The following is a 14,735-nucleotide window of genomic DNA, read 5'->3' as shown; positions in this document are numbered from 1 at the left end:
GGAAAAATGATTCATTATGGTACAAAAATTGCTTATATATTTGTAAGAATTCCAACTCAAACAAAAGATTCTTTTGGAATTAAACACCTCCCCCTTAGGATGGCACTTAGGAATTTTTAAAACTTACCACAGGGTCAAGAAGGAATTTTTTTGGGATGGACTTAAATATGATATTAAGAAGTTTGTGGCAGAATATTTGGTTTTCCAACAAAATAAAGTTGAGACAATTAAGACCCCGGGTCTATTACAACCCTTAGCCATTCTAATTCGGCATGGGGATGAGGTCTCAATGTGTTTTATCACAGGTTTACCCAAGTCTTAAGGAAAGAGTATCATCATGGTGGTAGTTGATAGACTTACAAATTATGCACACTTTTTTGCATTATCTCATACTTTTAAAGCCAGTACAATTGTTACTGCATTAATGGAAACAATTCAAAAGCTTCATGGAAACCCAGATATTATTGTAAGTGACAGAGATCCCATTTTCAATGTACATTTTTGGACGGAATTATTTTCTTGTCTTGGTACTCAATTAGCTCATAGCTCATCTTATCATCCTCAATCTAATGGGAAAACTGAGATAGTGAACAAATGTTTGGAAGGATATCTTTGTTGCTTTGTATATGATAAACAAACACAATGGGTCAAGTGGTTACCTCTAGTTGAATGGTGGTATAACATTTCCTTCCATACTACAGCAAAAATGACCCCATTTATGGCACTTTATGGATATCATCCATCATCCATCACATCATCTTTAAGAGAAAATTATAAGGTTCAAGCAGTGGAAGACCACATCGAGCATCAACAAAAAGTTCTCCAACTCTTAAAGGATAACCTCACTGTGGCGCAGAATAGACTGAAACAACAGGCAAATCAGCATTACAGTGAAAGAAGTTTTGAGGTAGATGACTGGGTATTTTTATGACTACGACCATACAAACAAATGTCCCTCAAACAAGATAAGAAGGATAATAAATTATCACCCAAGTACTACATTCCTTACAAGGTGTTGCAAAAGATTGGTATTATGGCATACAAATTGGAGTTGCCTACAACTTCATGAGTACACCTAGTTTTCCATGTTTCATACTTTGAGAAGGTTATTAGTGACAAGCTTTTCATTCAAACAGTGTTTCCAGAACTTGACGAAGAAGTAAAAATCATATTTGAGCCTGAAGCAATCATGGAAGTAAGAACCCAACAGCTACAGAATCGATCAATTTCAGAGTATCTCATTAAGTGGAAGAACTTACCCACTGAAGATTCCACATGGGAGGATGAAAATTTCATACAAAAACATCCAGAACCACTCAAGCGTTGAGGACAACACCTTTTTTTAAGGAGAGGGGCATGTTAGGTCCCTATAATACTAGTGTAGCCCCCTTATTGTTATTGTTAGTGTATCCCCCTTATTGTTACTGTTAGTGTACCCCCCTTGTTGTTATTGTTGTGCCTATGTAGCCACCATATAGTTATTGTTGTGCCCCATAGAAGCCCACTATTGTTATTGTTGTGCCATTACATTATTATTGTTATGTAGGATTGATTATATTGTGACACTTTAGACTCATATATATACAAAGGAGGTATTTTCATTTGTATCATCCAAGAATTATTCATTTATGTAATGTAAAGGAGGTTTTCCCCTTGAAGAAGATAATTTTTAAGTCGTTGATCTATCTTTTCTTCTATTTTATGAGGTGGTTGCATAACACACAAATTAAATATTTTGTTCTTATTCAATTTAATGGATGCTAACATACACTTTCAGCGTCTACAACTAATGATTCAGCTTGAAAGCGTTAATCTCGTCATGGTATGACTTGATATCGACATTTGCTTCCATTTTAAACATGGATTGTAATTAATTCACGACACTCGAACTGGGTTGATCTTTTTTGGGTTCTTTATTTAGTTGGTTCTCCATTTGTTCTTGATCTTTTGATCCCCCTAAGGATTTGTCAATCGCATTAGAACCCCCATCTTCTCTTAATATCCTAAGCTTATTGTTCAGGGTTTCCATGAGGAGATTTATATTATGACTTATATATGCGACTTGTTTTTCTAGTCGCAAAAACCTCTCCTATTCAAGATCACGAGGGTTATTCGTAGATTCGTCAGCCATGATTAGGGTTTTTCAAATTTTTGCTTAGCCGATCTAAATCCCCTACAAATATCCACAAAATACCTAAAGAAACCTACTATGATACGAATACGATCTGTAAATTTTTGTTGATATTCCATTGGATAGTTCATCGCAACAGATCTGATAAACTTATATTTGAAATCTGAAATTCTACAGTATTACAGTTTTATTAGATTTCTAGACCTTTAGATTTATTGTTAATAGTGCATGCACATGAATTAAAATTATGCAGAAAATAGAGAATGACAAAATAAAATCTCACACACATTTGACACAAGATATGCTCTGGGAAACCCTTTCAGGAGAAAAATCGAGCTAGAAGGTGGGGTCGCTATACTCTCTTTCTCTTAATGGAAATATGGTTGCAAGTACAAAGAAGTATGGCATGTGGCATGTGGGCTACTACAGTGCATAAATCCTCTGTGTGTTCTCTACCTCTTATCCCTCTTGGCTATGTTTTCTCAGCTATGGAACACTCGAAAGAATGGAATCTCTTTTCCTCCTAATGGCCTGGTTATAACACAGCCTGGTAGCCTACTAGTGGTTAGGTTTGACTACCTCAACTCTTAACCAAAGTTCCAATATAGATTCTTCTAGATTTTGCCACATCATAATCACGTGTCTAACCCCTTTTCCATGAATAATGGGGGTTGAAGTGGCATCCTCTCAAATTATGGCAGTGAAAACATGAAGGTCAACTTTTGAGTGGCATAAATTTTGCATACATACTCCAATTGACACAATTCTTGCATCATTGGAAATGTCTCTATGTGTAGAATAGCATGAAAAAATGTGATTCTTAAGCGGTAAAGTTTTACCACCAAAAAAAGTCCTTTGGTGCCTCAAAATGCTCCTAGAAGGCTTCAGACCATGTTTTGTTAAACTAGATCCCTCCAATAAAAATTTCTTGTGAGTTGATTCCTCCACTTATTCCATTCTGAAAGCATCGAGATGGATGGAAAACAATATAATTATCCAATCTTGATCAAAAGCAATCATGCAAAGCATGCTTCTTAGGGTTCTAGGTAAGCCTTTTGATATGGACTTCAATGTATAAAGCCATGTCTTTTCTTGGATTGAATATCCATAGTCCTTTTAGCTTTGCATCCAACTACTATTGATCATCAACCATCTTGTACTTCTTAAATCATTTTGTTTGGTTCCATCTCTGGTATTTTCCCCAAGCTTGAGGTCCTTGAAGGCAAAGCGTCAAAACAAACTATCCGAAAAAACATTCAATGCATCCCAAGTCTTTAATCTCTACTACAATTTTCATAATATTCCATTGGATACTTGATCCCTTTTTTATAATAGTCTCTTTATTAAAAATAAAGCAATTTGGATTAACAATTTATCATCCCAAAAGATAGTTAGCAATTAGCAAAGATTGTGGTTGTTATACGAGAATCTTGACCTTGAGTAATCATATTTCTAAAACCAACTTGTGCTTAATTATTTCCAACATATATCATATGTTTTTTACTAAAAAAACCACCTTTTATTATTACTAAATCATATATGATCAAAAGAGTTTATGAGTTTATACTATTTTAGAACTTCCACTTAAACAAAGGTCCAAAAATAATGTAATTTCTTAAAAAAAAAATTCAAAAAATCAAACTAAATTATTAATTATTTTTATTACTCATTTTAAATAAATGAAAACACACAATATAGTTATATGAAAAAATTCACATAAAAATCTTAAGTTTAACATTTAAGCTCATTCCTAAATCTCATATAAACAAAAGAGACATAATAACCAAAATCTCAAAACTCCTTTAAAATAAATCAAATTTATAAAATAAAATATCATATCATATCTAAATCAGATATATGTGATATTTTCAACATGACATATAAGTAAATAAGCTATGATAGATAACTAATGTCTACATCTAAAGAAAACTTGCAGTTATAAGATTGGCTTGGTGATGGATTGGGTACTTATTTGTGTTCAAAATAAAGGCTGAAAACCTATGAACACTAACCATTGGACACCACACCATGTTGGAATTGTTCATTAAACGCTAAACTCATATATCCACTCCTATTTACTTTAAAATCCTCCCTTTCAACTTTATTGTAATGCTTAAAATAAATTTTGCATTATTATAATAAAGAGAAGCTCTCGAGATAAAATAAGATGATGCTAACGAATAACCTACAACAACAAAGATGTTGGATCTTACATTATTATAATGAAGAGAAGCTTTAAAAAAAAATATGCCAAGAACAAAGTTGTGGCATATTTTAAATCTAATAATATAACAAAAATATACATGGTAAGGACATAAAGCCAATTTTTAAAGAACATTTCACAGTAAACGCTAACCTCTATTATAAGTTATGCTATTTCACATGGAATTTATTAAGCATCTCTATGAAAGAAAAAAAATATTGAATTATTTTGCCTCCTCCTTTATTAACATGGTTAAATTTCAATTTATTATTATGAGCTCTTTTTTTTTTTTTTTTTAAATTTCCATCCCATTTGAATATACATTTCATACACCAAAACCTAAAATTTTCCAATGGTATGGCTACTGAGTAAAGGTCAAGTGGCAAGGAATTTTTTTCTCCCTTTAAAACAAATTTCCATCCAATTTAATATACATTTCATACACCAAAACCTAAAATTTTCCAAGTGTGTGGCTATTAAGTAAAGGTCAAGTGGCAAGGAAAAGACGATTATTTTTTATGACCTCGTAATGACTTAAGGAAATTCAATAAAGTAAAAGGCACAGGGTTTATTATAAATCCAATAGTTCGGTGGGTCACATGAAAGTAATGACTTAAGTAAATTCAATAAAGTAGTAGGCACAAGGTTTATTATAAATCCAATAGTTGGGTGGGTCACATGAAAGAATGGCATACTTTTTTTCAAGGGTGGGATAGACCCTCCTACCTCAAGCCCTTACAGTTCTACTTTGTACTTAGAAGACGATCCTTGAAGCCCTCGAGTAGAATGGCAATAAAATCCCGTAAAGTCATATGGGGTCTTGTCCACCAACTTAGAGTTAAGTCATTATACATGTGCTCCCTCCTCACAAATTTGTTTTTTTCTAAAGTTTCAATGGTAGTTAAGTACCACCCCTTCTCCTATTTTGTTTTATTTTCTTTCATGGAATGTTCTTTGACTTTTTGCATATCAATTCATCCCTAAATTGTATTTTGCATATTAATTGAAATAATATATATAAAGAGAGGGGGACGATTGATACAAAATTTCTAGCAAATTAATTGAATATATATATATATATATATATATAATTTACTATATTTAAAATAACAAAATAATTTATTTATATAATTATAATTATAATTTACTATATTTAAAATAACAAAATAATTTATATTTACAATTTTATATAAATGAAATGTGTTTTATTATTAATTGGTTTATTTTATATTGTTGAAAGAAATTTGTTATTTTTCTTATTTAGATAAATTTTACTAGTGATCTAATGAGTTGATAGAAAGAATAAAAAAAGATATTATTTTAACGTCCACGAGTTTAAAGATAGTTTATAGGACAGATTGCTTCTTCATCTGCTTGATGTATTCGGCCCTTTTTCTGTGAAGCTTCACAATAAATGCTCCCAGCTTCTCGACAAACCCCTCGCTAAATAGATTATCCCAAGAGCTAGCTGCCAGCATATCTATATAACTTTCTCTGTTGTCTTTGAAGGCCACACATTCTAAAATGAAATGCTTTTATGTTACCACTTTTCCAGAAGAACAAAAAAAGCATATTCTTTCCTCCCACACTTCTTTTGGCCTTTTCCGGCGCCCTGTTTCACAACGAAGTTGATGAGAATTATTCCTTAACTAAGCAATAAGAATTTTGGCTCTCCAAGAGATATCAGCCTCTAGGTATGTTTTTTGTTGATGACTATGAGTGGGATTAAACACTTCAATATAGTACTTTTTCTTTCTTCCTAGCTCCTTATCCCAAGTTCGCTTATGGAACTTATTCATAACAAAAGCTTTTAACTCTTTGTTGCTTATGGGACATGTGTTCAAGCAAATACCCCATTTACTAAACCATTTGTTATTTTGTTGCATCCAAGTTTTTTTTTTTTCTGTTGCACAATCTGTTATTAAAGACAACCTTAGGCCATCTACCCTCTTCCATTTGCTCAATTTTTTTTAAATACCTTATGACTCGCACCATAGCAATTGCTTCAATAGGAGCAGCCCCTGTTTCACTTAACAAGATAGCATAAGGAACTACACTTCTAATCTTGAATTTGTTTGTAATCAAACGCTTCTAAATTTTCTCAGTTTGCCTCCACTGCATGTCGGATGTACTGTTGGCCCATAGTTCACAACCATAGAAAATCATCGGCATCACTAGAAGCCCAAAAATAGTTTGAGTGGTTTTCCAGTCCCATAACTCTGCCTCTCTACAACTATTTTGAAAAGCATAAAATGCTTTCCAACCCCCCAAAGTTATTTTCTTTCTACAACCATCCCAGCTTAGATTTTTGTAATCCACAACTTCTTCCAGAATGTTGCCTTCAAAGTAGAACTTATGATGGTTATGTTTTCTTTTTTAAATAAAATCGCTACTTTCGTTTTGTTGATATTGACTTGCATCCCCACACTTCTACAAAAATACTCAAGGGATAGTAAGTGCTCTTGCAAACCAAGAGTTGATTTAGCAATCATAATAAGGTCATATGCATACAGAAGAATCCTTGTAACAAACTTGCCCAAATAGATACCATCACCCACTTGCGAATCTAACCACTCTTCAAGCTTGTCGATAGATAAACCAAAAAGGGTCGGAGACAGTGGGCAACCTTGCTTGACCCCGATATCGCTTCTAAAACTTTCAGAAATGCCTGCTGAAGTTCTAATTTTGACTTTCACCTCTTCATACAGCCTATGCACAGTTGCTCTCAAATGTTTAGGAACCCCAAGTTCCTCCATTCTGTGCCAAAGATTATCCCTAAGAACTGTGTCAAACGCTTTTCTGAAATCAATAAAGCAACAAAAGACTTCTTCCTTTTTCTCCCAAACTTTTTCAATGATGTCCCTTAAAGTTATACAATGATCAATTGTGGAATGTTTAGGCCTAAAACCTACTTGCCCTTTAGCACACTTATCTTTTTCTTCTGCTCACTTGCTAATTTTATTTTCTAGCATGCTTCCAAATAGCTTTGCAAACAAAGGATTTATCATGATGGTTCTATAATTGAAGGGATTATTGATGTCACTGCTCTTGAAAAGAGGTATTGCTAGACTAGTTGTCCAATCTGTGGGGAGCCCCTGTTGTATGATGTTGTTGAATTTTTTTGTAATGTGAGGTGCAAGGATCTTTGAGCCCCACTTTAAATATTCTGCTTGGATTTCAACTACGTCTTTTGCTTTTCCAACACCCAACTTCTTGATACTCGTCTCTACCTCTTGCACCGTGAAGAATTCAGTATCAGTGTTGACCAAGGGATGTCAAGATTGTTGCAATGGCTTCAAACCTTCTTGTTGAAAGGCCAAAAACCCTGGAGTTTATCTTACTTTACTTACACGCTGGAGAATGAGTACTTTATTATATGAAGGAAAAAAATTGTATTGTTACATATGTTTCTAATAATAAAACACTAAATTGAAAAAATACTTAAATTTTAAAAATAATAATAATAATAATAAAATAAATAATAACATAATATAAAATAAATTAAGGTAAATCTATCTTAGTTATGATGTTTTATAATTCAATATGGATGAGATGTATGACTTAATATATATTTGTGATGATAATAAATTTAGAAAATAAAATTTATAAGAATTAAAAAAAATGGCCATGCAAATCAACATAAAATAAAAGTTCGTAAGTGTCATAACTCCAACAACACAAATATTAATTAACATAATAAACAATCTAGTTGCCCAAATAACTCCTATGACACAAATATTAATTAACATAATAAACAATCTAGTTGCCCAAAGTGAGATATTATATTAGTTAGTTTTTGGAATCATGCTTGCAAAAAAAGAGGGTGTTTTTCCTCAAGAAATGGCTCTCATCCATCCACAAGGGTTTCCTATCCCTTATTATCCTAACCAGGCTCTTCAAATCACTTTGGTTCAAAGATAACAAAATGGATCATCAAAAGTTTGTCAAATCAAGGGACTTTTAGGGCTTATGGTGGTATCTAGCTCCTTCACCTTTCCTAATGTTCACAAGTAGATCACCTTGCCCTATGTTAATGTTAACAACCATATATGACACTAGAATGGGTTGAATGTGTCAACGAGTGCTCCTTTCAGACACTTTATTCGTGATACAGGGCATGTTGGTTCAATAATCCATAAGGTTGCACATATGCATCATTTTTATTTCCACCTTCCCATGCTTACACCTAGATTTGTAGATATATATGGATGCATATTAAAAACTTCGTATAAAATTATATGCAATGTGGTGCTTTGGTGAATAAATTCTCATTTTTATTTTCCAAAAATGATATAAACCACATGCTCTATTTCTTGTCATGTTGTATGAAATTCCAAGGCTCATGGGAGAGAACATGTTAAAAGCACCAACTTCCATGTTATATTGGAAGGGAAAAACTAAAAATGGAGCTTAAAGGCCCAGTATGAGGCTAATTTGGTATATTTGTATTATCAAATAAATGCTTGGGGTTTACTTTTTACCGCACAATGGACATTTGGGTTGGGGAACACCTAAGTACTAGTCTAAGCATTGACCTAAGGAAACTTTTCTATTGACAAGTGACCATGCAAAACATTTTTTTTTGGTTTCAAATAAGCCTTCTAGATGGATTTCATTATATAAAACCATGTCATTTCTTAGATTCTCTAGAGTATCTTTTAGTTTTACATCCAACTAATAGTAACCATCAATTGAGTTGCACTTCTTAAATCCTTTTGTTTGATTCCATCTCTAGTCTTTCCCTCAAGGTTGAAGCCCCAAAAGGTCGAGATTCAAAACAAATAATTTGGAACTCAATTTTGAATTTTGATAATAATGACACAACATAATTATGAAAAGCAAACTTAACCTTCTAACACATCCTAAGTCTCTAATATCTATTCTAGTTATCGTATGACTTCCCTAGATACTTGATCCCTCTTCAATAAATTCTCTTCATTTAAAATTAAGAAATTTGAGGTAGAAATTTGCCAATCCCATAAGATGACTAGTGATCACTAAAGATTGTGGTTATTATAAGAAAACCTGACCTTAGGAAGTCACATTTACAAAATCAATTTGTGCTTAATGACTTCCCATGCCTACCACGTGATTTAGTGACAAATGTCACTTTTATAATGATGAGAGCATATATGTACAAAGAACCTACAAGTTTAGATTGTTTTAAGAATTTCACCTAAAAGAAGCTTCAAAAGAAATGTAATTTCTTTTAAAAAAATCAAATTAATTAAATTAAATCATTATTTTTTTATAATCATTTTATAAAAATAAAATATATAAAATATATATTAATCGCATAGAAAATTGTTTGTACATAAAAATTTTAATTGGACATTTAGAGCAATTCATGAATCTCGTATTTACAAAATGGTCATGATAATACAAGTCTCAAAATTATCTTAAAAAATATCAAATTTATGGTCTAAATATCACAACATAGGTAACACCTTAATCACCTTATTCGAGTTCGTGTTGGAGTTCAACCAGCTTAAAATGTGAAAAGAAAATTAGCCATTCCAAATTTTGATTATAAATTTTAATTTATTTTTTAAATATATATAATAAAATTTATTTAATATAAATAAATAATGAAAATAAAATATAATATAATATAAAAAATATAAATGGAATTATTTAAGTTAATTTGTCTCGATCTGAACAAACTCTAAGAAATTTCTTTAGATAATCAAATACTTTTCTTTAATTTACATTCAATTCTATTTAAAATTCCAAATTAGTTTATTTTTTGAATTCCCATTCAATTTTATATAAAAATCTTAAAATTCCACATACATGATGTGGTGGTTGGGGTGGTTGGCTTTCGCACCCCCCAACCACGTTCGAATCCTGTGGGATGCGCGTTAGCTGCTGCAGCATTTCGATGTTCATGATGACGTATTCTGCTCGTTGATGATGACGTTATGTGATGGATGATGACGTATTCTGCTTGATGATGACGATTCTGCTCGCTTTGGCGATATTGTATGATGAATCTGCTCGCTTCGGCGATATAAGATGTATTATGATTCTTCAGCGGGGATTCTCTCCCCCACTGAAAAAAAAAAAAGAATGAATATATTTAAATTAAAATTTCTTTTAAATACTAAACTCAATAACTTTATCTATATATATATATATATATATACATACTTGAAAATAATAGATGAATTATGATGAATAGTGAGTGCATACCTTAAAAAAAACTCATAGTTATAAGATTAGCTTAGTTGATGGGTTGTGGAGTTATTTATCTTCAAGATGGAACTTAAAAATTTCTTATCACTAACAATGGGAATGAAAGAGAATACCTATCTTTTTTATATGGTTTTAACTAAATAGATTAGCTTAGTTGATGAGTTGTGGAGTTAGCTTACAAAAAATTGTCACTAACAATTGGAGCGAAAGAATACCCATATTTTGTCACTAACAAATTGGAGTGAAAAAGAATACCTATTATTTTTTATATGGTTTTAACTAAGTTTTAAGTTGATATGATGAAGAAAAACTCCCAAAACATTAACACTATAATGTTTAGATGAGTTGCTAATAAATATTAACCTAAGAAAAGAAAGAGATTAAACTCATTAATAAAACACAAAGATGACCGAGAAAGATATAGAGCCAATTTTGTCAGAATATTTACAGAGAAATGCTAACCTCTAATATAAAGTAGGTTTCTTTCACGTGGAATTTCTTCAGTATGCCTGTTCATTGTTTTTAATATATTATTTTGCTTTTTCCAAAGTTATTTTTTTTGTTTATTTATCATAGACATGCAAATTTTTATCTTGTTTAAACCAGTTTTCCATCAAAATTTGAATATACATTTCATCCACCCAAAGCCTATCACTTTCCAACAATGGTGCTATTAACCAAATGTCAAGTGGCAAGAAAAATATGAATAAAATTAATGACTTCATGATGACATAAGGCAATCCAATAATCCAATAGGTCGCTTTCCAATAGTGTGGCTATTAACCAAATGTCAAGTGGCAAGAAAAAGATGAATAAAATTTATGACTTGTTGATGACATAAGGTAATTCAATAATCTGCTAGGGGACAAGGTTTATTATGAATGCAATGGTTGGTGGGTCACAAGAAAAGAGGAGGTGCTTTCTTTTATAAAAGGAAGAGTGGGTGGGTCAATGCAACATTTATGGTAGGACAAAGAAGGCAGTGATAGGGAAATTCACGGAAGTTATGGCATAATGTGAAGGAATTAATATATTGGTTACAAGTTATTCTCAATGGTTTAAAAAATGATAAAGAGAGTAAAATATGTTTAAAGTAATTCACACTTAATCTTATTCGAATAGATAGAATTTTAATATAAAAATTGGAAAAAATAATATTTATAATATTATATTTTAATAAAAATCTATAAATTATTGTAGTATATTAATTAAATTTTTATATATAATTTAGATAAATTATATATAGTAATTGAGTTTATTTTGAGTGATTAGGAAAAATGATTGTTATTTTTATTTGTTGAGATGAGAGATTCATTCTATAGTCCAGTATGATGTGTAATCTTGTTCGTCTATTATCAAAGTTGAAATTTTGCTCTTATAGGCCAAAATAAAAAAATATATATATATAAATTAAAAAAAATTAAAAAAAAAAAACTATACAAAACATTTAAATAATGTCGGCTCATAAAAAATTTGTACGTGAAGAAATTGGATTCCTCTCGGCTCAATTAGATTTGTATTTAAGATGAATCTATGCTGGTATATTAATTATTTTTTTATATATAATTTAGATAAATTATTTATGGCAATTGAGTTTATTTTGAATGATTAGGAAGAACGATTGTATTTTTAATTGTATGATGTGTAACATTGTCCGTCTGTCATCAAAGTTGAAATTTTTCTCATTGAGCTGAAAGACTCATTCTACATCCCAGTATGATGTGTAACCATGTTCGTCTATCATCAAAGTTGAAATTTTGCTCATGTCGACCAAAGAAAAAAACAAAATAGAAGAAAACATTTAAATAATGTCGGCTTATAAAAAATTGCAGTGAAGAAATTAGATTCCTCTAGCTCATATTAGATTCGTATTTAAAATGAATCTATATTGATTATAATTAAGTGGTTGGAAAAAATGATCATTATCCTTTTTACATAAATTCAAATCCCATATATATTTTTCTAAAATTAAATAATTAAATTACTAAATAAAAGAAGTTCAAGTTCTTTCTTATTTTATAGGGTGGTCTTATACATTAAATTAGTATTTAGTTAAACCATAACTTCAAAAATTATTTCATTTTTTTTAAAGGGACATTTCATATATTGATGTGTATTTATTTAAAATTAATTTTTATTTTATTTTTATTATAATTTTCTATATATATATTTATGAATGACATAAAATAAATACTTTTTAATGATTTTAATATGTAATTCATGTGTAGGTGTAAATTTTAATTTTAAGGTAATGATCAAGTTATATATGAAATAATAATTTAATTATAAGGTCACGATAAAGCCAAGGTGTATGAGCCTTCCTTGTTTGTGAGATAAGGGACCCCTTCCATATATCAATTTAATTGACTCACTCTAGATTTGAACCTATGGCCTTTTAAGATGAAACACACTTTTTAACCACTAGGCTTATTTAAGTTGGAGATATATATAACCAAGAAAAATGTGCACTTGCTATTGAAGAAGAACTAACAATACATTCCTTTGGTGTTGATGTACATACAATATACAACTAGTTTTCTATGGCCTACGGGCCCACTACTAGTATATCTTAACATAAGTTGTTCCAAAATATTTCAAATCTAACTAAGTTCTAAACAAATATGTCTTCATCAGTTAAAACATTATATATCAACAACCAAATGAGATCAAAAATCTAAAAGGTTACAAGTCCTTGACAAAACCAAATGTCCCTTGGTAAATTCATCTTAGACAAGAAAACCTTTCAACTAGGTGCGAGGCTTTCTTAAATGGTGCATCAACAAAACTATTCAGTTCTCTAAATATATGAGTGAAACTAACCCTTTGAAAAATACTAGAGATGTCCTTCAAATGCAAAGCCAACTATAAAACACTAGTAGAATGGGCTTAGATTTCGTCATTCATCCAATTGATGATCATTTCAGAGTCTCCAAATACTTGTAGTTGCATAATATTTTTCTCTAAAACACACTTCAATAGGAATAATAATGCTTTAAGAGAGAACGAGACTTCGGACGGAGACAGATGGAGGAGCGATCGACTACCCTGCCTAGCAAGGGCTTAGGGTAACTCTTTATCGTTTTTACTGCAGTACCACCGAATAACCTGCAGTCCTCCAGCTGACCATTTTGCGTCTGTTTCCCTTCTCTGTTATCCACTGTCACCGGCGGTCACAGTTGGCATTTCCCTATTCGAACATGGACGAGGTCATGGACATCGAGGAGGTTGACTATTCACCGGACCCATTTCCCGAACAACCCATCTTCAGAAGCCCTAACCCTAACCCAACGGTTTCTGGTCCCCCACCGACTTCCGCATCAGATCTGTCCTGCTCCGCCCCAGTGGTTACACTCCCTGGTCTCACCACATCCTCACTACACTTCGGCACCCTCTCTATCGATTCTCCTGCTCTGGATTGTCTGCCACTCTCCCCTGGGACACTACACCTGCTTGCCGCGGTCACACCGCCCTCGCCCTCGTTCGAACCAAACCCTCCAGACAACCATCTCCACCTGTCTAGTGCTCCTCTGCCTCCGAACCAGACACCTGGGGGCCTTCCAAACCTCGGCATCAACCCGTCAACTTCTGCAAACACCCCGTTAGGTTGTTTTGAAACTCCTATGATTAGGGTAAAATCGACGGCTCAACAACAACAGGACGGGCATACCTCCTCTGACCCGCTCTAGGATCATCCATCCGTGCCCCGGACTGGAAAAAGGAAAGTAAAGTGTGTGAAGGCTTCGTCAAAGGATTTCACCATTTGTTTCGGTGAAGGTATATCAATGGGTGAAGTTGCGAATAAGGCTAGCTCTGTCCTGGTTGGGCATGTCTGTGGTAGGGCTTATTCGGCGGAAAGATTGACCCTCTGGGTACATGAAATTTGGGGCAATACCCTGAAAGAATTGTCGGAGGTCCAGATCCTTCCTCGGGGGTGGTTTGCCCTGCATTTTTCCAAGGAGGAATATACAGATCTGGTACTTGCTCGATACTGGCATATAGAGATGGCTCCGGTCCTCCTTAAGCGATGGAGTCCTCTGTTTGATCCGGAAAGGGAATAAATTGGGGCAGGACCACTCTGGGTTCGTTTACCTGGTCTCCCACTACAGTATTGGTCAGAAGATGTTTTCGTCAGGATTGGAAATACGCTCGGCACCTACCTTGACTATGATAAATCATATGTCTAGACCAAGAATCGAACCCTAGCCC

General features: G+C 32.6%; 1 protein-coding gene across 1 annotated transcript in view; it reads right to left on the bottom strand.

Annotated features, from left to right (window-relative positions):
• LOC149235709 (uncharacterized) overlaps positions 1–14,100 on the bottom strand; it is a 54,971-nt gene extending 40,871 nt beyond the window's left edge. The window contains exon 1 of the mRNA XM_089368632.1: positions 13,819–14,100. Coding sequence (XP_089224758.1) covers positions 13,819–14,100 — 282 coding nt within the window. The remainder of the gene's footprint in view (positions 1–13,818) is intronic.
• Between the last annotated feature and the right edge of the window lie 635 nt (positions 14,101–14,735).

The sequence above is a fragment of the Pinus tabuliformis genome, chromosome 8, assembly GCF_031772625.1.
Source record: "Pinus tabuliformis cultivar Carrire ecotype Pingquan chromosome 8, CPIR1, whole genome shotgun sequence".
Classification (NCBI taxonomy): domain Eukaryota; kingdom Viridiplantae; phylum Streptophyta; class Pinopsida; order Pinales; family Pinaceae; genus Pinus; species Pinus tabuliformis.
The sequence above is the reverse complement of the archived record's forward strand: the minus strand, read 5'-3'. Positions and strand labels throughout refer to the sequence as shown.